Below are 27310 nucleotides of genomic sequence, written 5' to 3' on the forward strand. Positions count from 1 at the left end.
CAAAAATGTCCATTTTCAAGGCTGCCTTGAAAAGAGCTTGTCAAGCCCTAATACCAGAAGTGCTGGTCCTCCTTAAATATCCCATACCCTCCTAAATATCAGGCATTGGCTAAGCATTTTGCAAATATTATCTCATTTGATCTTCACAATGACCTTGTGAGGTAGGTGCTCTTATTATGCCCATTTTGTAACTGAGGAAATGAAGGCAGACAGAGGCTAATTGACTTGCCCAGGGTCACGCAGCCAGTAAGTGACTGAGGCTAAATTTGAACTCAATTCTTCTTGACTCCAGACCTGGTGTTCTATCCATTGGACCACCCAGCTGCCTCTGAACTGTGAAAGTCCAGTGTCACAGAGGCCAAGAAAGGGAAGATTTTAAGAAGATGTAATCCACAGGGTCATGTGCTAGAGAAATAACAAATAGAATGAGAAAATAAGGCAATAGATTTAGCAATAAATTGGTCATTGCTGGTTTTGGAAAAACCTTTTTAGTGGTTAGAACAAAAAGTTGATTGCAAAGGCTAAGGAGTATATGGATGGTAAACCAGTGGAAGCAATAAATGTAGACTACTGTTTCTAAATGTTTGTGAAGAGGAGAAGATTTTAGTATGATGGAATGGACTAAAAGAAAGGGTTTGTTTTTGTTTTTGTTTGTTTCAGATAGGTGAAACCTAGGTATGCTAGTAGGTAGAGGGGTTGGGGGTAGGCAGGGAGAAGCCAGTTGAAAGAAACAGTGGAGAAACTAGAAATTTACAAGTATATGACCATTAGAGCAAGATCATGGAAGAAAGAAGAGGAATGGGATCAAGGATGTAGATGGAGGTATTAGTTTTAGAAAGGACTACCTCAATCTCTGAGACTAAGGGAGAGGAAGAGAACTTTAAAAAAGTTAAGAAGAATGAAGGATAAGAATTTGATGTCAGGGTCAATTTCCTTGACAAAATTAAGAGTAAGATCATCCTCAGAGAGTGGTAAGAGAGTTGGTACTTGAGGACAGAAAAGTTTGATCTTATATGGATTCCAGGAAGAAGCATGTAAATTGTATTCAGGATTCACAGAAGTGAGGGTGAGCATTTGGAGAAGACAAGACCTTATTTCCTGCCCTAACACCTTTTCCTATAAAGCATTGTGTCTTTCATAGACAGTCCTGTCTGAAAACCTGTCTTGTTCTTCTTTTTACTTTGGACTCCATAGAAAATCAATAGCAAATTTTCTAAGGAACCTCCCTACTTCAGACCAAATACCACTGATGACAGTTAAAGTTTTAGGGAAAGAGCATTTCTGAATCAGCTCCATTTAACTTTAAAATCATGACAACTCAAAATAGAACACCGAGGAATTATGATTCAACTTGCTCTTTTTAAAGATGTGAGGAAATATCCAAAAATCTTGTCTCTTCAGTTTCTTTTTTGGAAAAAAAAATGCTTTTTCAGTTCTTAAGCAATAAGTGATGATAAACTTCTGAAAGATCACAATGATTAAACTTAGGAATGTAGAAAGCTGTCCTTTACAATGAAATGATAACACATTGCCACATATAATGTGTAACAAGTGATAAATGCTAATACCTAAGTGGATTATCAGAAACAAAAAGAAAGCAGAAACATAGTTTGAAGGGAGCATTCCACAAAGATCTGAAATTCAGTAAACAAGTAAATTACTATACCAGTTTTCAGAGAAAGTTATCAGGGGATTCTACAAAAGATAGCATTGAAATGTAGAAGATGTAGAAAACTTTTCTATATGAGAACTTTTCTAAAATGAAGAATACTAATATTACAGGACAAATGAATAGGAAAAGAAGGTTCTAGACCAGTAGAGAATGTTGTGTTCCTGCTTATTTCAGAGAACAAAAAGTTTTTCATTTGTTTGTGTGTGTGTGTGTGTGTGTATGTGTGTGTGTGTGTGTGTGTGTATGTGTGTGTGTGTGAAGCTTCTTCTGGGAGTCTACTTCTTAGACATAATTAGCTAAAAGACAAAGTATTTACTAAGATTCCATAGTAAAGACAGTAGCTAAACAATATTCCTCCATCAAACTTGGGTGTACTCTCCAACAAATATATAGAGCATCAGTTGGAAGATTGAACACAAACTTAAAATACATTAGAAATGAGATATGCTCATAGGGAACACATGTAGCCAAAGTAACTCATGCATATGGCACCACAGAGATCCATTGTCCCCTCTTTCATAATATATTCATGCTGAACACCCATGCAGATTCAGTATGGGGTACAAATTGTAATTGAGCTCTCTGGGCCTGTTCCTCTCTGAAGTTCAGTTCTCAACAGGTATGGGACTTAAATCTATGATTGACTCTCTTCTCTGCTGCCAAGGGTCATGCTCCTTGGAGCCACTTCCTGATCTGTCAATCTATATATCTTTTTGTCTCTGCTGGATGTGATGTCTCCCACTAGGTGAGTAGCTCTGCTGTCAAACAACATGAGTAGAAAGAAGGAAGAGGAATGCCCACTATTTCTGTAGAGAAGCACAGGGGTCATGCTCCACAAAGCTGAGGAAAGCATTTACTGCATCAATTACGTCTAGTGCTCACAAGCTTAATGTTTTAAAGGATTCTTGTGTAGGGCCCAATCCTCAGCCAAGCAATGGCGAATCATCCTTCCAATTCCAACAGGAAGATTTCTTCACGCTTTGTGATGGCATAAAAAGTCAATCATCTTTACACTTGAACAATTTATACTTTACCTCTACTTTCTGCCCCTTTCTGTGATTACATCAACTAGGCTGGGGGACAGGAGGAATCGTGTCATCACCAGTACAAGATGGAAGAAATAATCCATGATAGAAGACAGAGGGGGGAAAAAAAGGTTATGGAGAGATCAAAAGGGGTCAAAACTAGTATCAGGAGCTCTGAATGACACAGAGAAGAAAGGGAATAAATAGAAATTTGGACTTTGGGACTTACAGACATCCCTGGAAGTTAGACTTATCAGACTTACAGAAGCCTAATGCAGGACATTAGACTTTTTTCATTAAGGGTGAATTTTAGATGTTCTAAATTAGCAACATCCCTTGCTACACTAAATGATTAAAGTAATTTTTAGACAGCCAGTACAAGGAAACCTATTAGAAACACTAAGAAAAAGAGATTGCTGTTGTTCATTCGTTTCAGTCATGTCTGACTCTTCATGATTCTTTGTGACCACATTTGGGGTTTTCTTAGCAAAGATACTGGAGTGGTTTTCCATTTTGTTCTCTAAATGAGAAAAGGCAAACAAAGTTAATTGACTTGCCCAGGATCACTGAGCTAGCAAGTGTCTGAAGGCAGATTTGAACTCAGTCTTTCCTGACTGTAGGCCTAATGTTCTATCTGCTGTGCCACCTTGCTGCCCCTCACAGCTGAAGGAAATAGATAAGAGTTAATGGTGATTCTTTTCTGAGAGATACAAAGACAGCTTATATGCAGTCCTAGCATGGCCTTTGGAAGGTATACTGTTTTCTTCAGAACTTATCAGAAATACAGTGGAAATCCTTTATCTTTTCTTAAGCACAATGACTGCTAACCTCCCCTGCTGATTAATGGATGTATGATAATGTGGAAAGAAACTGAGGTCCTGAACAGGAAACCAAAGGATTTGAAGACCAAGGTACAGTGCTTTCATCTCTTCTTCAAGATAAAGGTAGGGGCTTTGAAAGAGAAAGAAGTATATTGGGGGGGGAAAGATGTGGGAAGTGAACAGCAGGCTACATGGATGATGCTGAAAAAATTGTTGTTTTCTAGGTCATGATATAAGGAGTCAGAATGAGGAAATCTTGAGTGAATGAGGAAAAACAAACCCAAAAGTATAGATTTCCAAAACTGTAACGTAGAACTACCAGAGTTATTATGGGGGAACTTCAACACAAAACAAATGGTTATAAATTTGTACTGAGACTGTGATTGTAGAGTTCTGCATTGTTCATTAGTGGGAACAGCAGCTACTAGTTAGAGATAACTAGTGAGTGACCCAGTTCCACCTCCCAGACCATACTGTGATATTCCACAAATCTGTGACCTCATTGATGTAGACAGCTCCCTCCAGTTATACAGATCACAGCTCATCCATACTCTATTATTTGGTGCAATTCTTCTCCATGTGATCCTGTAAATCCAACTCATGGGGTCAACCCAACAGGCTGAAAGCCTTGCTCTCAATTTCTTGACGTTGCTATATACCAATGGAGTGTACTGTACTCTAATGTTCCCCTTACCTCAGGCTTCTCCTCAGTCTCCCTTGCTGGATCGTCATCCAGGTTATGCCTGCTAACTGTGGATGTCCTGGACCCTCTTCTCTTCTCCTATGCTGTATTACTTGGTCATCTCATCAGCTCCCATGGATTCAATTGTCATTGCTACATGGATGATTCTCAGATCTATTTATTTAGTCTTAACCTATCTGCTTAACTCTGGACTCTCACCCCCAAGTGCCCATGGAATTACTAGAAGCAGATGCCAGGAAGACATCCTAAACTCAACATGTCCAAAACCAAATCATTATCTTTTCCCCAATATCCTCCCCTCTTCAGAAGTTCCCTGTTACAATTGAGGATACCATCATTCTAGCAGGCTCACAACCTAGGTGTCATCCTTGACTCCTTTCACTCTATCTCATCTTCGTCCCATTCCCTCCTCCCTCACCACCATATCCAGTTACCTGCATATCATACCATCCTGTTACCAAGATTTGATGATTTTAACTCCATAACATTTCTCACATATGCTCCTTTCTGATACTGCTGCCACCTTGGTATAGGCCCTCATCACATCATGCCTGGATTACCGCAATATTCTCCTGGTTGTTCTGCCTGCCACAAATCTTCCTCCATACCAATCCATCCTCTACTCAGCTGACAAAGTGATCTTCCTTAAGCACAGGCCAGACACCCCCAACTTAATAAACTCCAATGGTTCTCTAGTGCCTTCATTTTCAAACATCATCATCATCATTATCATCATGACAACAATAATAATAATAACTAACATTTATGTAAGACTTACTATTTGCCAGGCACTGTGGTAATATAACCAAATTATATCATTTGATCCTCATAACCCTGGGAAATAGATGCTATTGTTATTCCCATTTTACAGATGAGGAAACTGAAATGGACAGAGGTTAAGTGACTTGCCCAGGATCACACAGCTGATAAATGTCTAAGGCCGGATTTAAACTCAGGTCTTCCTAACTCCAGGTCCAATGCTCTATCCACTTCACCACCTGGCTGTATAACATCCTCTGATATTCAATACCTTTCATAACCTATCCCTTTCCACCTGTCCAGTCTTCTTATACCTTATCTCCTACCCCTACCCCCCTCATGCAGATTATGTATATAATCTGCAATTTAGTGACACTGGCCTCCTTGTTATTCCTCACACAAGACACTGTATCTCCCAAGTCTGGGCATTTTCACTGACTGATCCCCATGCCTTGAATTCTTCCCTCTTCATCTCTGCCTCCTGGTTTCCTTAGCTTCATTCAAGTCCCAGATGAAATTTTATCTTTTAAAGAAAGTCTTTCCTGATTCCCTCTTAACTTTACTGTCTTCTCTCTGTTGATTATTTCAAATTAAACTTATGTATACCTTGACTGTACATGGTTGTTTGCACATTGTGTCCCCCACTGGACTATGAGCTCCTTGAGAATAAGGACAAATTTTTGCCTACTTTGTGCCCTTAGTACAGAGCCTGGAATACAGTAGGCATTTAACAAATATTTGCTGACTGACTGAGCATGTTAGAGTTAGATTGAACAGTGAGAATCAACTATAGTGTTTAAAACAGCTTGTTTATCAGAAACTCAAAATACATTATAATTGGTTCAAATAAGCAAAGAATCTTGCAGAATGTTTTCTCTGAACTGCTGGAGTCTTTTGAGATTACACATTTTGCTGGAGATTCTTTTGAAAAGAGGTTTTGTTCTCAGCATACCTCTGATATTTCCTCCTGTTTGTTAGACTGGAAAATCCTCAAGAACAAACTATCTTTCTCACAGCATTTCAGTATTTGCTCTTAACCTTCTCTGGTTGTTCCTGGAACCTGAAATTCAGAGGTGAATGAAAATGAAAAGGAACAGGGAGACATTTACCAAGTGGTTCAAAACTTGATAAAAGTAGAGTTGCCTTAGATAATCCTAAGATTGTCTGGGGCTTAGAGCTAGGTATTTTTTTCATGAATACACCAATACTCATACCCTAAACCTTCTTTAAATTCTGTATAGACAAGTACTTTGAGGAGTGTTTCTTTAAGTGAGCCAAATTGCAACATAGATAATTAGAAAGAACAATATTCAGGATCTGGGAGATATGTTCTGCTCCCAACTTTGCTGTTACAGATACTTGTATGACCTCAGGAAAGTCCTTCAGGACCTCCCTGGGCTTCAGTTTTCTTATCTATAAACAGGAAGAGATTTTATGACTTTAAAAGCACCTCTTAAAATCATAAAAACAAATAGTGTGGTTTCTTCATTTTTTTTCTTTTCCCGACACTCTGTAGATGCAAAATGTAGTCATAATAATTGATATCCAATGACTGCTGATCTCCCTTTGGTGATGCTATGGAACTTTTTCTCCTGGAAATTAAAGCATTATCTTTAAAGCAGAGCCATAACTACAAATTCTTACTCCAAAAGCAAATTAAATTGGGGTACTGGTGAGGGGGAGGGAGATATTACAGTGGTACAAAGGACTATCTCTCTGGGTGTGTTGTGCAGTCAAATCAAGAGGTGGGATAGTGCTCTCCCAGATAGTCTTCCCAATGCCCCCATCCCTTGAGCTCCTAGAAGGAAGAAAGGGAGAAATGCCAGCAAAAATGACATTACCACATGATAATGGAAGAAGGCTGGCCCTGGGGGAAAAGAGATATGTTGATAGGCCCCTGAGAATATCTGGAAGGGATCATTGGGAGGAATAGCAGTTGGGTCACTGACTGGAGGCAAAGAACTGCCACAGTGGCTTCCCAGGATGTTGGCACCTAGGGTCCTGCCCTGGTCATAACCCTGCCTCCAGTAAGACTAAAGCTTAGTCATATCAGTGGCTCAAGGAAACCTAAGAAACTCAGAGTTCAAGAAAGTCTAAGAGACTCAATAGCTATGTTGGACTCAGCTTGCAATGATGACAGGAGATGGAGTATATTATGTAAGAATTAGATATGGAGTCAAAAGAGTTGGGTTTGATTCTCAGCTCAAACATTTTCTAGAGGTATGAACTTAAGAGTGTCCCAGCCTTCTGAATCTTGGTTTCTTCATCTATAAAATGAAGATTATACAAACTTTATACTTATCTCAAGAGACTGTGGGTTTCAAATGAGAAAATGTATATAATAGCCTATTTGTCATTTAGCAAAGGGCACGGAGAACTGCTCAAAATGTTTAATATGGGGATATAAAATTTAAAATTCTATCATTGACTTTTCCATAACTTGGGAGGTGATCTACAACTATGAAACAAAGGGTCAGAGACTAGACTTGTGATTTCATTGGAAACTTTGTCACCAATACATAGCAGCACCTTTTCTGTAGCTAAAAATCTTTGGGGGTATAGAGTGGTGAAATGACTTTTCCAAGATCACAAAGCCAGTATATATCAATGGCAGAAATTATATTCCAGTCTTTTTGGCTTTGAGGCCAACTTCCTATTGCTGATGATCCATAGCTCTTGATTTGTATAGGATTATTATCATATTGGTCAAAATACAGGCTGTGGCCCCAAAATCAATCAACAAACATTTATAAAGCACCTATTTTGTGCCAAGGAAGGACTTTACAATCTATGAGGGAGAAAAAAATATGTATATACAAGTACATCCAAAATAAATACAAGACAAATGTATGTTTGAGAGGACACTACTAGTTGGGAGATGAGGAAAGTCTTCACGTAGAAGGTGAAAACTGAGTAGGGTAAAAAAAAAATTGAGCAGGGTTTGGAAAGGAACAAGAGGATGAAGAGGTGAATTTGAGGAGGGAGAGCACTTCCAACATGGAGGACAGCGAGTGCAAAGGCAGCACAGGAGATGGAGTATTATAAGTGAGTATAAGCCACTCAGGCTGGAATGTAGAGTACATGGAGGAAAGCAATATGTGAGAAAACTGGCGAGGTTGGAAGCAGTGTGCTTGTGAAGAGCTTTAAATAACAAATAGAGGAGCTGCATTTGATCCTAAAAACTGGGAGGCACTGGAGCTAATTGAATGGGGTAATTATGTGATCAGAGGGGTGCTTTAGGAAAATCACTTTAGCAGTTCCAAAAAAGATAAATGAATTGGACTGGGGAAAGAGTTGAGCAAGAAAGAGTTTGTGAAGGTAGAAACAACAATCATCAACAACTGATTAGGAGTATAAGCAAAGAGTCAAAACTATGCTGAGTTTGGGAATACGAGCCATTAGGAGGATTCTAGAAATTCTGAGGGAAAGATAATGAGTTCAGTTTTGGGCATGATGACTTTGAAATATCCAATTAACCATCAGAGATGCACAACTGGATCTCAGGGGAAAGACTATCAAGCTCTAGTCCAAGGGTGGGGAACCTGTGGCCTCAAGACCACATGTGGCCCTCTAGGCCCTTCAGTGCAGCCCTTTGACTGAATCTAAACTTCACAAAACACTAATAAATCATTAATAAAAGGATTTGTTCTGTGAAGTTTGTATTCAGTCAAAGGGCCACACTTGAGGATGTAGAAGGCCACATGTGGCCTCGGGGCACAGGTTCCCCACCCTTGGACTAGAGCTTGATATAAAAGTTTGGGAATACTCTGCATAAAGGTAATTATTAAACCCATAACACTGAAGTCATTAATTGTTAAGAGAGAGAGGAAAGGGCCCCAGACTTAGGGCTACATTTACAAGTTAAGGGATATGACATTCAATCATAAACCAGCCAAGGGAAATGAGGAGTGGTCAGACAGTCAAGGGGAGAGCCAAAAGTGTAAAGTAATGAAAATCTAAAGAGAAAATCCGGAAGGAAAAGATAGGCAACCACGTCAAATGCCACAGAGAGGTTGAAGAGGATGAGGATTAATAAAAAGACCGTCATATGTGACTATTAATAGAACACTGGTGACATTGAGTGAGTAATTTCAGTGCTAACATAAGAAAGCAGATTACAAAAGGTTGAGAAGTGCTTAAGAGGAGAGGAAGTGAAGGCAACAGGTGTAGGTGTTGTACCGAGAAATCAGCGAGTTTGAGATCCAGGCGTAATTTAAGATGTGGATTTATTAGCGTGTGGCTGCCAGGGGTATTTACATCCAAATCAAGCAGCCCCCATCAGGGGTCGAGCTAGGGTTTATATAGAAAAGAGCATGGGAAAGAAATGCGAGGAACACTGATGAGGTAATCCAAAGATGCAGGTGTCTTTGGGGCTCTGGATGGGAAAGTACAGGGAGTATACAGGACAAGGAGGGGGATGGATCTTTGAAGTCTGGCAAGAGGAAGAGTTCTTAGGCTGGTCAAGGACACCCCTCTCCCTCTGTCTTGATGAAAGAATGCTCTGCAACAAGGGAAAGCTTTCTCACAACACAGGAACTTACTGAGGAATTGGGAGGCTTCCAGAGACATGATCTGAGGGCTGGGGCCTGAGCAGCCCAGCTTTGTGTAGCTGTACCAGGGAGAGATAAGGGTCATGCTGAGGCCCATGCGTGAATAACTGCTAGGCACAGTGTCCTTGGGCTGGGGAATGGTTGTTAGAGACAATGTTTCTGAGACTAGGGAGAAATTGGGGAACAAGTACAAGCACAAGCACCCAAGCACCCCATTATTACAGATCAGAGATTACACAAACCAGACCAGGTGTCCTGGTCTCTGGTATAAACATAATTATCTACAGCAATTATATTGCAAGCTTTCTTATCCATTTGCATTGGAGGTACGGGCTATGCTGAGCTATGCAAGTACATTTCACTATTGTTTAGATTTAGGAGGAAAGAGGTCTGGGGCAAGATTAAGCACCAACTTTTGCTTTCCATGGCTTAAAGGGCCCTACTACCTAAATGGCAAAATAATGTTCTGTATTACATAGGTAGCTTTTTCTGGGAATTTGGCTGGGAAAAAAGAGACAGAACACAATATTTTTGAGGACATGGTAGGGTATTTCAAACTGGGGAGATTTGGATATGTTTAGCAATAGCAGGGAAGAAACCAATAAATAGAGAATAAAGATTAGAAAGATCATGAGAGTAACCTATCAGTAAAGCTGGGAGGGATGCCATGAAGAGTAGTACATAGCAGGGCTGTCCTTGGCAAAGAAAAATTGTTGTTGCTTGTCCTTCATTCTCGAAGAGGACCAATGACATCAGGAAGGTGATGTCTTGATTTGCAAGGGAATTGGAGTTAAGCAAGGCAGGGCTGTCCAAAGTCACCAGTCTCACTCCCTGCTCCAGAGTCATCTGGGTCCAGTGGCAAGACATAGATCTAAATGACTGGAGATGGCCCCAATGCAGTAGGAGACCATGGCCTTTTTAAGCTTAGACCTTTCTCAGGTCTCAGTTTGTCTGAGGCAATATCCATTCAGTGATTAAGGCTAGGTAAGAAATGAGGCAAAAAAAAAAAGGCTTCTTTACGTACTCAAAAAAAAAATCAATCTGGGAAGGGAAGACCCTCAAAGTTTCCGGCCAGAACAAAAACAATTGCCATTTATACTCACTCTGAGCCATCAAAACAAAAACAATGCCCAACTGAGGCTTGGGCTGGGGACCTATTTGTTGGCCAATCACTGAGAGCCAGAGTGACTTGGGTTTAGGGCATGGTCAGGTAACTCCATTTGAATACCAATGGGCTTTATCAAACCTGGTTTTCCAGTGCTGTATTTCAAAAAATCATAAATGAAACTACATGGGGCAAAAGAATTGACTGTCCTAGTTATTTTTTTTTAATGATAGAGTAAATAAGTAGAGGAGAAAAAAATCTAGTCCACAAACCCCAAGATATCTTGCGAGGTTTCAGTAATTAAAATTAGTATTCCTTTGGACAAATAACACACAGGTAAGGGTATGATTCCCTATGTGGACATAAGGATAGGAGGGAGAGGTGGGAGGGAAGAAGGGAAGGAGGGAGAGAAAGAGGGAAAAAGACAAGGAGGAAAGCAGGGAGGGAAGGAAGGAAGGAAGGAAGGAAGGAGGGAAGGAGAGAAAGAAGGAACAAAGGAAAGCAGGATTGCCCAGCTGGAACTGGCCAGTTGGGTCCCCAGTGAGGCAGCTACTTAGAAAGGAAAAATAGGCAAGAGAGGGAGAGACAGACAGATATCGCCAGACAGTCAGAGAGAAAAAGACAGAGAAAGACAGAGACAAAGAGAGTCTAAAAATAAACACTAATAATTGACAACATTTAGGGTTTATATAAGCCAGGAATGAAGGGAAAATATAAAATATGGTAATTTATTCTTTAAAAACATGCCTTTCTTTTGTTTATTCAGATAGGTCTTTCTTTTAGTACTCTCCATGTAAACAATGGCACTAAGAAAAGACAAAGTGCTGACTTTAGTTAGAGTTTATTTGCAAGAGTTTATGGTAAAACAGATCTAACAGGACTGATTAAAAAAAAAACCCTAACCTGTGATTTCCCACTTTAAAACTGCAATTTTTGCTGGAAAAGACAAAGGGAGAAGATAGAAAAAGATAGAAAAAAATTTCTTTGAAAAGACGTTTTCCATTACAATGAACCTTAATCTACTGAAAAGCCAGAAACTTAAAAGAAAAGCAGGATTTTTTTAATCACATAAAATCTCATCATTGTTTTAATTCCTAAAAGAACTGAATGTATTTTTAGGAATATCCTCAAAAGCATTTAAAGTTTATTTGCAGAGCTCCCCCTGCTGATTTACAATAGCGAATATTAGCTATTATTCAAGAAAACATTAACATAAAAACCTATTCTTTCCTCCTGGGAAACCTGTGCAGTTTCTGGGTTATGGTCATAGGTTTCCCATTGACTTCTGAAGAAGGATTAAACTCCTTAGCATGACATTCAAGGACTTCTCCCTTTCCCCCCCACAATCTGACCCCAAACTACCTTCTACCATGGCTCATCCAACTTCTTCATATACCTTTCTTCAGCCAAACCTGTTACCCTTCAAATAGACTTTATGCTTTCCCACCTCCTCACCTTTGCCTATGTTGTCCCCAATGCCTAGAATGGCCTGTCTTACTCTTTATAACATCCTATATATTCTTACAGACTCAGATTAAATGCCACCTCCTTCTCCACAAAGCAATTATTGATTTCGCCCCACTAGATGTAGGCATTTTTCCTCATCTGACTTCATTGTACTTTGTATTCCTCTTATGAACTTAGCATATTCTAATTAATATTATTGTGTATATTCCTTATGAGACTGTAAGCTCCTTCAGAACAAGGATCACAGGATCACAGATCTAGGGGCAGAAAAGGACTTTATAGACCATTAAACAGATGAGGAAACCGATGCCCAGAGAGGTTAAATGACTTTATTAGTTTTAAATAACTATTAAGTTTCTGAAGAACTATATAAACCCAGGTCAACCTGTCAAATCCAATACCCTATCCACTATATCACGTGGTCTTTCCTTATGTTCCCATATTCCTCAGTGTCTGTAACACAAGGCACTGAATATATATTGCTTTGTGGAATATTTGTGGAATAAATGGATTACTGCTGAACTTGAGCTCAGGAGGAATTTGGCTCAGCTCTCATGTTTAATACTTACTATAGGCAAATAACAACCCCTCTGAACCTTGGTCTCTTCATCTGTTGAGATACTATCTGGAGATTTAAATTGCTAGACTATCTGTGCTTTTATATTAGGATGAGGGGATAAATCTAACCAATACCCCTTTTAAAATCTCATTTTCCTGCTCTCTGTCTCTCTTTCCTTTCTTCTCCTTCTGAAGGGAGTCATCCAAAACTACACAACAATTTTAACAGAGGCAAAAAAAAAAAGCCTTTGACAGAGTACAATATTGATTTATGCTAATAGGCTTGCAAAGTATAGGCATAGAGGGATATATATAGACATATAGATATATATATATATATATATATATATACATATACTTTAAAACATCTATCTAAAATGACAAGGATACATTATAATCAATAACTATACACAAGAAGATTTCCTGATAAAAACAGGAGTAAAACAAAGATGCCTCTTTTCCTCACTATTATTTGATATAGTTCTACAAAAGCAAAGAATAACAATGACAAGAGAAAAAAAGAGCATTAATATAGGTACAGAAGATAGGTAAACTATCCTTATTTTCAGAAAGAAGGTAATAGAAAAATTTCTTCTGAAATGCATCAGCTGCAACAACAGCCTGAAAGTAGAATGCATATCTGCCCATGTGGTTGTATTTTCCTGTGTACGTATGGCCTAATTCATTTCAAGGAGGAAGTCTGGAAAGTCAAAACTTGTCTTTCTGTTGTTATATCTACACCCTACCCCACTCACATTTTAAGTATCCTTTTGTCCAGATCTATTTGTTAGGTAATAATATCACATATATATAAGAACAAAAATAATCTATATTCATATCAGTCATACATATTTATAAAGCGTTCTTCTAATAACTCTGTGAGGTACACAATGCAAGGATTCTTACAGATGTAGCACAACATTATCCCATTTTATAGGAGACAAAACAGAGCTCAGAAATTGTGACTTGGTGGGGGCCACATAACCAGTCAAGTCCATGGCTAGAATTTAAACAGAATGTTCTTTCCTCTTCACTACTTTGTCTCTAATACATGGCAGATTTCTTGAAGAGAAGGAATATACCTTATTTCTTTCCTTTTTTTTTTTATCACTGATATGCCAGCTCTCACTTTAAGGCCTTATATGGACAGTGTTATAGAAGCTGATTATTTACTTCTAGACATAACACCAGAAATTTGGAAAGCTGCTTCTAAGTAATATTAGTACCTTCAGGTAGAATTATCTGGGCTAGTAACAATACTAATACTAATAGCTAGCATTTATATAATGCTTTAAGATTTGAAAAGCATTTTATAAATATCTCTTTATTCTCAAAACAATTCTGGGAGATAGGTGATATTATTAGCCCCATTTTACAGATAAGGTGGGGCAGCTAGATGGCGCAGTGGATAGAGTGCTGTGCTTGGAGTCAGGAAGACTCTTCCTGAGATCAAATACAGCCTCAGATACTTACTATCTGTGTGACCTTGGGCAAGTCACTTAACCCTATTTGCCTCAGTTCCTCATCTATAAAATGAGCTAGAGAAGAAAATAGTAAACCACTCGGGCAGATATGCATTCTACTTTCAGGCTGTTGTTGCAGCTGAACCATTTTCTTTGCCAAGAAAAGCCCAAAAAGGGTCACAAAGAGTTGGACATGACTAAAAAATAACTAAACAACAATAGATAAGGCAGCTGAGGCTAAGGAAGATTAAGTGATGAGGCTGGATTTGAACTCAACTAAACCAAAACCAACAAGGTAGATTTTCTAGAGATACAGATAACTGAGAAAGAGGATAACAGCCCTTCATACAGACAAATTTGCTTTTTTTTTTAAACTAAAATACTGACATGGATTTGTGATCTTGTTTATATGGATGTTTCCCCCAGAAAAGCAGATCACAATCCATTCATGTCTGACTACCTTATGTGATCTGGTCATGTCTTCCCTTAAATTTGGCCCAGGGGTTCCGCATAACATGTTTGGGGCTTCTGTGTACTCTGTTCACATCACAATGACACTGACAGAAAAGAAAGACTGTCCATTGACTATCCCTTGCTCTCACTAAGTGGCCAGCATGGTCTGTTTTATCATACTTTTTTTTTAATGGCATTCTGTACTCTTTACACTTCCTTATTTGATATGTATTGCAACCTACTCACGCTCATCATTTGCCCCCATGTTGCCTTATGAGTGATTTAAAATTTTAAAAATAACTTGCCGTGTGCAGGCTTTAACAGGGCAAGATGTCATCAGCTGGTGGGTGATGAATGCTCCCAGTACAGGAAGTTTAGAAGTAATAGGGAGAAATTCACAAGAAGACAAGTGAGCACAAGTTGGGTCATTTAAAAAAAAAATGCCAGAGAGAAATGTGCAATAGCCAGGGAGAGATGGGGAGGAGAAAGGTAGAGAAAGGGTACCTAACCCTAGCATCCTGAGCCTTCAGTTCATGAAAGCAGTGCGCTTTGGCCATGGGTTAACATGATGTTATCTTGATGATGAAGATGAGAGCCCATGGGACTTTATTGAGAGAGGTTTTATTGACAGTCTGGCTTTCATATCAATGAATTGATTACCTCCAATGCTGCTATTGTAGATGGTACCCTGACATCCTGCCTGCTATGTCAATGAACCAGACTAGGGGACAGAAGAAAGAGGCTTTATAGCTTCTGGGAACGAGAGGCATAAAAGGAGGTGATTTGTGGAAACAGATGATAGAGTAACTACTGCTTAGTGCAATACATTGTTAATTACCTTGTGCTCTATTTTAATTAAATGTTCTTTGCCTTAATATGATGTCATATGTTTAATTTCGGCTTGTTGGGAAAATTCAGATCACCATGGGGGTAGAGAGCAATGGTTCTGATTCTAGAACACATTCTAGGGGCAGTGAGGTGGTATAATGGATAGAGTGCTGAGCCTAGAATCAGTAAGACATTTTTCTGAGTTCAAATCTGGACTCAAAACACTTACAAGCTCAGTGACCCTGGGCAAATCACTTAATCCCATTTGCCTCAGTTTCCTCATCTGTAAAATGGCCTGGAGAAGGAAATGGCAAACCAATCCAGTATCTTTGCACAGAAAACCCCAAATTGGGTTGCAGAGAATAAGACACAACTGAAAAAATGACTGAACAACAAAATGTTCAATTTTGGTTTGTTGGAAAAATTCAGATCAACTTGGGGGTAAGTGAGCAGTGGTTTTGATTCTAGAACACATTCTAGAAATCTTAATATAGAAGCTGGGGTACTACAATCAATAAATCAACACTTATATATTAAATGCCTACTGTGTGCTAGGTACTGTGCTAGACTTTGCAAATACAAGCATAAAGAGTAAAACAGTTATCTACTCACAACGAGTTTATATTCTAATGAGTGAAAGGTGTGCTTCATTAGGACCCTTATTCAAATTAATCAGTTTGATATGACTATGTAGGGGCAGTGATTAGAAGTTCTGTATATTAAACCCCCGAGCTGTGAACTGCAGATTGTAAGGTCACTTGCTTAATCATGGGGAGCTAACTAGAGGCCCTCCACCCCTGTTTTTCCTTGTTATGGTGACTAAGCCCAGCATGACAGAGGTGACCCAATCACATGGTAAGTCCTCCAACTTATCTTTGTAACTCCAGAACAATTCCTCTTGTCTAACATTAGCAGGTGGCCATCTTATGACCATCTTATAACCACTTAGTCAGCAGAAACGCCCCATGCTTCGCCCAACCTGAGCCCCCCCCCGTTAATACACTATTTTTTTGGCTAATGTGTCATTTTTGGCCCTCAAAGCAAGTTCTATCAACCAATGGGATTCTGCATTCTGTGTAGCCCCTCTAGAGTGTTCAAGTATCAAATCTGGTAGCAAGCCTTATAAAAATAAGGCCCTGAAAGAAAGGGGCATCTCAGACCACGAGGAAGGTCTGGGGTCCACTTCATTAGAGAAGACTGTGCAGCTTTTAATAAAATGCCATTGGCTCAGAGTTCTGCCTCAGTAGTTTTCCTTGCAGACTGGGCAATGATAATCTCCACATTATGTAAACAATAAATATATATAAAATATATAAGCACAGATATGAAATCAGCAAATATGTATGTGTGGATGTGTGTGTATATATACATATATACATATAGTTATAGATACACACATATATGTGCTTAACAGAAAACTGGCCACTGAGCCTAGTCCTGCCAATGTAACAGAGTGCCACTGGTATACTTCCCCACATAAAAAAGGCAGGGGAGCCTGTTTCCAGGGGAGCCATAACAATTTGCAATGCAAATCCTTGGAGAAACTTGGGAACGTGTACAGAAATTTTGAAACTGGCTCTGGTCTGCTTACACATGATGAAGACAAAACTCTTTATTGGATGAGGCTTTGTAGCCAGAATGGTTAGTGTATTCACAAGGCACTAATTAACCTAGTTGTTTCTCTCAGTTTGACTTCTCTTTTGCTGACTTCTTCCTGCCTGTTAGTGTTCCAGTGAGAGAAGAGAGACAATGTTTTAAGGGTCTTAGAACCTTCCCATCTGAGGCTAACATGTAGTCAGTGAACATGGCCCTCAGTTATATGTGTGTGTGTGTGTGTGTGTGTGTGTGTGTGTGTGTGTGAGAGAGAGAGAGAGAGAGAGAGAGAGAAAGAGAGAGAGAGAGAGAGAGAGAGAAAGAAACAGAATTATAGAATGTTAACAGCTGTTAGAAACCATAGAGATGGTCATCAATCCAATGTTGTCATTGTTACAAATAAGAAAGCTGATACTCAACAGAATTAAAGTGATTCACCCAAGTACACGTAACTAATGAGTGGAAGAGCCAGATCTTGAAGCCAAGTCGTCTGATTCTAAGGCAAGTGAACTTTCCACTACACTGTCCTGCCCTGCTGCTCATGAATGGTAGAGAAGACAGGAAGACTATGACCATAAAAACTATAATTGTGTTTGCTATGTAACTTTTCCAAATTCTTCTGGATGTTTTCTCTTACCCTAGAACTATATTTATTTGTTAAGTTCTTATTTCTATAAAAATTACATTAAAAGTCTGCATTAATATGATGACATAGGTTTGCAAACTACATATAACATCTCCTTTGATCTTTGCAACAATCATGTGGAATGAAATGAAATAAGCATTTAAGTACATTTATTGTTCCAGGCATTGTTCCAGGTACTGTGATATTTGTGTAATTTTAGAAATGAAGTGACTACAACTTATATATACTAAATATCTTGGCAAAAGTAGTACACCTAATCATTTCTATGGGTGGGATTTGAATCCAAGTCAAGCTGATTCCAATACTGTATTGTCTCACATTTGCTTATTGTCTGCAATTTCCAGCAGTTTTACCACTTGCTATTTAAAGGAACATCAATTATCTTCCTTTCTCTGAAAATTTGAAAACACATTTGGATTAAAAAAATAACACTTCAAAATAGTCACAGATTGGTTTCTTTAAAATCTCCCAGAATACTTAGCACAGGGCAGGAAACCTAATAGATGTTCAACAAATATTTATTGTTTGATTGAAACATCTTCCGCTGCTAAACCTTCTCCTAGACTTAAAGGTGAGTAATGCTTAATGAAATACATGTGTTCCAAAAACTACTGCTGTAAACTAGATATTTGTAAAAACAAATGCACTTTCCTATTGGCTTCCATCACCTATTTATGTTATATATAATACATGTGTGTATATATATATATTATATATATATACATATATATATAGTGTGTATATATGTGCATATGTATATACCTGTATATATACACACACATATGCATACATATGGAAAAAGGTTGATTGAAGGTGCAGATCACAAGAATGAAGAAAACATTTTAAAAGGAAAATTATATCTTTTTGATAGAGCAATATTACAATTTTAACAACACTTTGAAGTGTTAACAAGAATGCTACACTTGGCTATCCTGAAAATAAGGGATAAAATTCAAATATGGAACAATATAGCTTAGGAAAGTATGGCAGCACAATCATCAATCTTACACATTCTTTCTACCATAAAAGTAACAATTCCTAAAGACTAACAATTTGTCCAAGTTTTTCACACATCTTGAAGCATCTTAACACTTCTAGCTTCAAAGCCGAGTTAATTCCTTTAGAATTTTTTTATTTTTTGATTCTCTTTTTATCAGTTGAACTTAATGCACACTGACTTCCTAAGTCTAGCAAATCCAAGGAACACAGTTCCTTAGATTATGCATGATCATTAATAAAATAATGAATCCTAACTGAATTGCTGTTACTTCCGTGACTCACTGTCTCACCAATATGGATGCTCTGTCCACTGATGAATATTATAATCTATCAGCGCCCTCTCCTCATGTACACTCCTACTCAAATGCTTTTCTCATTTCCCAGCTCCCCCACCTCTAAAGAATTATAATGTAAACTCCTTAAGGACAGAGAACCTGTTTTTGCTTTGTACCATAAACGCTTAGCATAAGGCCTGGTAAATAGTAAGTGCTTAATAAGTGTTTATTGAAAGACTGATGACAGGGGTTATCCACCCAACATTATAGCAAGTCTCCTATGGTTCTCTAGATAATACTTAGATACTGTCTTTTCTCTTCCTACAGCTCTCATGCAGTCCTGTATACCACTTCACTTGTACATTGCTTAATTGATAATATGTTGCATTCTATTAATGAACAACACATTGCAAACCAAGATTTCAGTTTGTTTAGGTTATTTGTTTGTTTTCTAAGGGATATTTCCTCTAGAAACAAGAAGCAAAATTGTTCATTTGGATTTCTTTTTTGCCTCTGCCTATTCTCCAGGGGGTTTACTAACAAGCAGTAAAGTTGAATTGAGCTTTAGAGAGAAAGCAAAAGGTCTGAATAATATGCAAACTGGGTGATCAAATGCTAAATAATTGAGACTGAAATGTATGTCAAATGTATAATAAAGAATGCTGATTTCTTATTCTTACCTTATTATTATTCCTTCAGAGGAACACATGCTATTAAGAAATGAGAATTATCCAGTATATGATTCCCAAAGCTATATATGTTTACATTTTCATTCATGGTTGAATTTCTGTGGCAGTAGTCAGCAATACAAGTCAGGTATAATTTGTCAAAATGGTAGACTGTACTTGAGTTGAGGTGTATGTCTACATATCAGGGGGAGAAAAACAACTTGCCCAGAATATAAATCTCTGAAAGAGTAATAACACGGAAGGTGAGCAGGGCGTATTTCTTCCACCAAATAAGGCTACATACACTTTCTAAAAATTTTTACAGTTCTTTCTCTCTAAAAATCCCTAATCTTCTTGCTCTAAAACTACTTCAGTTGCTAACTGGGCAATAATTGAAGCTGCCAGCTATGTAGATGTTTTCATTGTATCCCCTATATTGATTCAGAGGCTATAATTGCCACATTTATTTCTTTAAAGCCTTTATTCTGCAATAAATTTTTATGTATTAATATCTAAAATTCTTTGCAACAATTAGAGAATTAATATGTTCCATGTTGTTTTAAGTACAGTAGGTTTATTCCTTTTAGTCAAAGACCAACCAGAAAAAAAAAAAAGAATTTGTTACCATTTGTAAACTCCATTCAGGCTGTTGACTAGTTCCATCATGTCCTATTCTGATCTTGTACATTTTGCCAATGCTCTTTATTTGAACCTGAATGAAATTAAAAATTGAAAAAAAATATCATCCTCACATTTTAGATCTTACCCATGAGGAAGTTGCTGCATGTTTTTTTCCTGTTAAAAGCATTTTGCAGTTCTCAGCAGCTAAAGAGCTCTCTAAGTCAGTATCAGCATCTGAGGATTAACCCCTCCATAAGAGGCTATCACTGGAGCCTCACAGATAGGGAACGTAAGGCAGAAATATTAAGTGATTCAACTAAAATATGACAGATGTAGTCAGATGAAAGAACAGGATTCAGGAGAATTGTTCTGAGTTCTTTGCATACCATACCTCTTTCTAGGAATCTTCCCTTTTTGGTAGACTGAGATCTGGGAATAAAAATATAGGCTCTTGAGAGAATGAGAGGGAGGGTAGAGTAGAGAGGAGCTTCTATGAAAGAAAAGCTCAGCAAATTATTTCCTACAAGGAGGGCAGTAACTAAAATAGATCTTTGCTGTAATTCATCTAGTGGGATACAGAGGAATGAAAGGGGGTTGGGAGGGTGGGGTCTACTGCAATGGAAGCTCCCCGGTGGCAGGGACTGCTTCTTTTTTGTCTTTGTATGTCCTCCACCCAGCACAGTGCCATGGACATAATCAATAAATCTTTGCTGATTTGAAGTAAACCTTGGCTCAACTCCCTAAAGCCTTCTTCCTTTTGAATTTCCCAGAATTGCGGGCCAGGGGATATGTGCACAAAACTCAAAGAGCAACAACATAGCCATAAAATACATGCACTTTGATTTCTGCTCTTGCTCAGTGGAAGTAATGCAACTATTATTCACTCTCCCATCCACCTAAACCTTCAAAGATTTTTCTGATCCTTAAGGTTTCAGTGAGCCTATCCTTCTGCCTCATGGAGCAAATACTCATAAAGTATCACTATCTTCAGATTACTTCTTTAAAATACAGTAGAATTTTTAAAAATACACTAGAATTGTTCTCTACTTTCTAATAAAGTAAAGGGACAGATTCCAAAATTAAAAGGGCATGCCCAAGTTATGTCGATAGTCAGCAGAAAAATTCATGTTAAAACTCAAGTGTCCTGTTTATTTTCTAGGTACCTTGGCTTCTAGTCAATCAGCCAGAAAGCATTTATTGCACTATCACTACACACAAGAAGCTCTGCTAAGCACCAAGCATTTAAAGAAAGGCAAATAGACCACACCTTCCCTCAAGAAACTGACCGTGCTGGGACAAATTGTTTCTTTCTATCTGCAGACAGCTATTGCTGAGATTCAGAGAATCTCTTCTCTAAAATTTAGGCTAAAAAATATTGACCTAAAATGTAGCATAGGGGCAGCTAGGTGGCGCAGTGAATAGACTGCTGGGCCTGGAAGCAGGATGACTCATCTCTTTGGAGTTTTAAATTTGACCTCAGACACTTACAAGGTATGTAACCCTGGGCAAGTCACTTAACTCTATTTACCTCAGTTCTTCAGCTGTAAAATGAGTTGGAGAAGGAAATAGCAAACCACTCCAAGAAAACCACAAATGGGGTCATAAAGAGTGAATGGGGACATGACTGAAATGACTGAATAATAAAAAATGTAGTATGAAGCTCTAAAGTGACTGCCAGATACTGTGACCCAAAAATTCATCTGCCTCTTACAGATTCTTGTGGATCTAAATTATTCTCTATCCAGCTTTAGAATTCCCTAAGAAGCCCCTTTAGATACCAGAGAAATCTTTATTCCTCCACATGCACAACCCCACGTACCTATCATAGTGGGGGTGGGGGTTTGTTTGTATTACTGTTGTTTCAGTGACTGTCATTTCTCCCTGACAGACTATAAGCTCCATGGGAGCAGGGACTAGGTCTCATCTAAGCTTTTTATCTGATCCAGCACCTATCACAGTGCTCTGCCCACACAGCAGGCACTGAGCTCAGGTTGCAGGATCATGGGATTATCATTCTAAAGCTGGAAGGAGCATAGGAACATAGTATTATCTGTTTTGAGCTGGAAGGGAACTTGGAGATCATCTGATTGAATTTTCTTATTCTACAAATAAGGAAACCAAAGGCCAGAGAAGGTAAATGATTTGGTCAAGGTCATACAGGTAGAAAATATCAAAGCTAACATTGGAACAAAGGTCTTGGGACTCCAAGATGAGAACTCTTTCAAATGCTCTCTATTACAGTATGTCAGATACTACCTAAATGTATGCTAAATTGAATGGAAAGAACAATTTTTTTTGGGGGGGGGCTAGGCAATGGGGTCAAGAGATTTGCCCAGGGTCACACAGCTAGTGTTATGTGTCTGAGGCCGAATTTGAACTCAGGTCCTCCTGAATGCAGGGTTGGTGCTCTATCCACTGCACCACCTAGCTGCCCCTGGAAAGAACAATTTTAAGGGAAAATTTATTTTTTATCAGCATACCAAAGTACTTCAGAGAGCAAACAAGGGCTGACATTAAGTATAGTCACCCTGCTTGAGATCAGGGACTGTCTTTTGCCTTTCTTTGTATCCCCAGTACTTAGCTTCACACCTGGTAGGCACTTAATAAATGTTTATTAACTGACTGACTGATCAGCTAAACAACCAAGGACTGGGAGAGGTACCAGCAACAGTCGAATGGTGAACCAAGTTGGTGATGCTCACCACCGAGCCAAGACACGGCAGAGATTTTATTGATCCCCCCGGTTGTAATCCTATGGAGAAAGACTCAGCTACACAGCTTCCGGTTGGCAATCATATTTCATGTGATAGTACAAAATGCAAGATGAGTTTTTTGTCACCAGAAGATTCTCTAGACCAGTGATTCTTAACCTGGAATCTATGAACTTTTTTGAAAATATATTTTAATACCTATTTCCATAATTGATTTCCTTGCGATCCCAGGTATTTAATTTTATTCATTCAAAAATTATTATTTTGAGAAGGGGTTCATGGGCTCCACCAAACTGCCAAAGAGACCTACAACATGCAAAAAAAGTTTAAGAAGCCCTGCTCTAGCCACTGTCCAGCTGGGTTTTGCTCAAAATGATGGTTTATGGGGCCAATGTCAATCCTAAAACTACTTTCTTTAAGGAAGGAGATTTTCTCCGACATTTTCCCTAAATTGGCCAAGGGGTGTGCGTGTGTATATGTATATACACAAGTGTGCACCTGCTGGGGGTCAAGGAAGGTGTAATGTTATCTCAACTGCTTGCAACAGACATATGGTAATTTATAGGGGAATCCTAGAACATGAAAGGTTTATGCTATGCAAATAACAAACAAAAAATTAAAAATTCCCCTACCGCATGACAGAAGTATATTTTAAGATGGCACACAGATTAATGCCAGTGCCAGCCTTTACTGTCTACCTGAAATTCATCCTCCTTTCTTGGAAGGAATAGCTGCTCCCTATTGTCCTTGCCAAGAGGTAGCGGTCCAGTATCTCCTCTGTCTCCATACACCCAGAGGGTTACATTGGCTCGAGTCCCTGTATTTCCTGTCAGCACCAACACCCGCCATTCATCATCTGAGAGAAGAACTCTGTCACTGGTGGAGGTGTTGCAGATTTTTGCTGTGGGAACAATGACAAAAGAGAACATTAGTAGCAGAGCAGATGTACCATCAAGCTAGTTGCTTCCTTTGTCACATGGGAGCCCAAGAACATCAAAATTGTCGAAACGGTGTTGTTACAACTCCAGGAAGGCCCTTGGAGATTGACTGTGAATTCTTTCCTCTCCTAAGATTTTGATTTGGTAAAGCTAAATGACTTTAGGTGTGATAATGAGCAATAAACAGCTGGCATGTCCAGTCAACTTCTGCTCCCTATACAGAACATTATAGCAATGTTGGACAGATTATGTTCTGCCAGTCTTTTTTCATTGATCCTTCCTTAAGCTGCACTAAAATGTATATCAGATACAATAATAAAAAAAGAGGACACATTTAGACTAGAAATGGAAAATAGCAAGATAGAATGTAAAAATACCATTTCAAAAGAGCACAGGCATTGGAATTGGGAAATGTGGGTCCCAACCCTGCCACTAACTAGCTGGTGACCTTGGGGCACCTGACTGACTCTTGTTTTCCTTATCCGTAAAATGAGGTGTTTGGAGTAGGTGATTTCAAAGGCCCTTGTTAGAGCTAAAAATCTCATGATCTATCAGCAACAATTCTTTCTACTAGAGGGGAAGATGAAAAATAAAGCTGAATCGATTTGACACTAAAGAACAAATATTTTTCTTGGTTCTAGCTCTCAAATAGAATAACAAATTTCCTAGTTTCTTGAGACACATCAGTCTATGTACAAGATGAACAAAGTGGACATCTGTCAGCTAACATTCTCAGTTGTCTGCCTCTTACTAGTTCACATTTGTATTTTATTTAGTACCTACTATGTGCTTAGCCTATACTGCTGAGGAGATACAAAGTTTATATATATATATATACATATATATATACATATATATATACACACACACACATATACACACATATATATACACATATATATACATATATGTGTGTATGTATATATGTGTGTATATATACATATTTTTTATATATATATATATAATATATATATATATATATATATGTTTGTGCTCTTAAGTAACTTACAGTACAGTGGGTAAGTACGGGTGGCAGGAAACCACAGATGCTACAAGATAAGTATGTTAAAGAATTATAAAACAAAGTGCTTTCCTCAAAATAACCCCCCAAAGTCTTAGCATTTGAATTTTGTCATTTAGAAGCTGATCCTCAGGGAGGCAACACAATCACACAGGTAGGCACTAAGTTGGAGTACTGACTCCAAGACCAGTGCTCTATTTGCCATCTTTAGCCAATTGTTTTCAAGGTATTTTCACAAAATGTAATCCAGGACTTTTGGATTAATGCACTCTTAAAGCAGATGCTATCATGTGTACATTCAAGGCAATTGACCAATCAGGACAATAGTAATTTTAGAGGTAGCAGGATGTGGATCAAGATTCACCCTGGAGCTTCAGACAAAATGAGGGAACTGAACCATGTGGCCTCTCAGATCCCTTCACCAATGGTTATTTGGTTGGTTATTGTCCTTCGCTCTTGAAGAGGGTTCAAATGACATCACTATACTGGAGTCAAGGTACACTGTGTCTAACTGTGGCTGCTCAGACAAATACAAGCTTGAGAGACTCTACCACAGGTTGGACACAAATAGTCCATATGAACATTTAGAATAGAGTTGTCTCTAAATTTGTGCATCTCACATTTCTTTTGAGTTATTTTACTTATAAAGCACAGCAGCTTCTTTGATGTGGGAATGCTTTGTTGGGCAGTCCTGTCCCAGTGTCTCCCATGTTTCACAATCAATTCCAAGGTTCTTCAAAGAAACTTTGAAAGTGTTCTTACAAGGACACTTCTTTTGGCCTCCATGTGAGTGCTTGCCTTTTGTGAGTTCTCTGTAAAATAGTCTTTTAGGCAAGCATACTTTCAGCATTTGAACAATGTAGCCAGCCCGTCAGAGTTGCACTCTCTACAGTAGAGTTTGAATGCTTAGCAGTTTAGCTAGAGAAAGGACCTCAGTGTATGGTACCTTTTCTTGCCAAGTGATCTTCAGAATCTTCCTTAAACAATATAAATGGAAGTGATTCAGTTTCCTGGAGATCTTCAGTTTGGTAGGCAACCTAATACCTATTCTCTCCCATACTTTCCTTTGGAACCTCCCAAAAACTGAGCTAGCTCTGGTGATGCATGCATTAACCTCATCATCTATATGTACATCCCTGGAAAGTATACTGCCAAAGTAAGTGGTTAGCCACCAGCGTTCAATATTTCTCCATTTGCTGTAACCAATGCATGTATGGATGGTGTGGTGCTGCCTAGTGGAGAACCTGTGGGGTTTTTTTTTTTGGGGGGGGGGTTGGTGTCAATTATTAGGCCAAAAGTAACATAAGCGGCAGAGAATCAATCCATACTGCATTGTATTTCAGTCTCAGAAGCTGTATTGAGTGCACAATCATCTGCAAACAAAAAAACATCATGCACCAACTCTCCCTCCGCTTTAGTCTAGGCTTGTAGCCTTTTCAAGTTAAATAATTTACCATCACTTAAATAATCCACCACCAGGTAGCTGACCTTCACCCTCATTGAAGGTGTCTGTCAACATCACTGAAATCATCAGATTAAAAAGCACTGGAGCAAGCATACAGCCCTGCTTCACTCCATTGGTGAATGGGAAAGCATGAGAGCATTGTCTATTATCCAGAACCTATGCAAGCATTACACCATGAAACTGGTATACCATACTGATGAACTTCTCCAGGCAACCAAACTTTGCCATAATTCTCCACAAGCCCTCATGACTGACAAAAGCCTTGGTCAGATCAATGAACATTGGGTTCAGATGTCTGTTCTGTTCCTGGCATTTCTCTTGGAGTTGTCAGGCAAGAAATACTATATCAACTATTGCTCAGCTGTTTCTAAATCCACGCTGGCTCTCAGGTACGTGACCATCTTCCCAGTGGAGGTTTAGCCTATAAAGGAAGACTCTGGCCAAAATCTTTACTGCAGTGACTAATAGAAAGATCCCCCTGTGATTGTCATACGATAACCTATTTCCTTTACCTTTATAGAGATGGATAATGGAGGCATCCTTGAACTGATAGGGGATGATCTCCTCTTGGAATATAACCCAAAAAATTTTTATCAGCTTTTGTTGGAGCAGTGGATCCCTTGCCTTGTAAATATCAGCTGGAATAAAATCGGCACTAGGGGCTTTGCCACACAAGAGGAGCCTAGTGGCATTCAAAACCTTTTCTTCAGTTGGAATGGTTCAGGTAGAGAGGGACTGACTTCAACCTGAGGTCACTGGTTTTAGTATTGATTGATGATGGTCTGTTGAAAACAATGTGGAAGTGTTCAGCCCATCTCTCCAGGACCATGTCCCTATCACTAATCAATGTGGCTTCATCAGCACTGAGGAGCTGAGATACACCATAGGTCTTTGGCCCATAAATAGCCTTCAGGGCATCATAAAAGTGCTTTGATTATTACTATCAGAGTAAAACTGAATTACATCTGC

General features: G+C 38.7%; 1 protein-coding gene across 2 annotated transcripts in view; it reads right to left on the minus strand.

The window, feature by feature from the left end:
* The window catches only part of RP1 (RP1 axonemal microtubule associated), a 655430-nt gene that overhangs the window by 426526 nt on the left and 201594 nt on the right, over window positions 1-27310 (minus strand). For both annotated transcript variants that reach the window (XM_021005939.2, XM_078153415.1), the window contains exons 20-21: window positions 23616-23818; window positions 20211-20297 (exon numbers count right to left, since the gene is read on the minus strand). In XM_021005939.2, the coding sequence (XP_020861598.1) occupies window positions 20211-20297; window positions 23616-23818 (290 nt within the window). The remainder of the gene's footprint in view (window positions 1-20210; window positions 20298-23615; window positions 23819-27310) is intronic.

Source organism: Phascolarctos cinereus, unplaced genomic scaffold, assembly GCF_003287225.1.
Source record: "Phascolarctos cinereus isolate Bilbo 61053 unplaced genomic scaffold, phaCin_HiC Scaffold_4;HRSCAF=312, whole genome shotgun sequence".
Lineage (NCBI taxonomy): Eukaryota > Metazoa > Chordata > Mammalia > Diprotodontia > Phascolarctidae > Phascolarctos > Phascolarctos cinereus.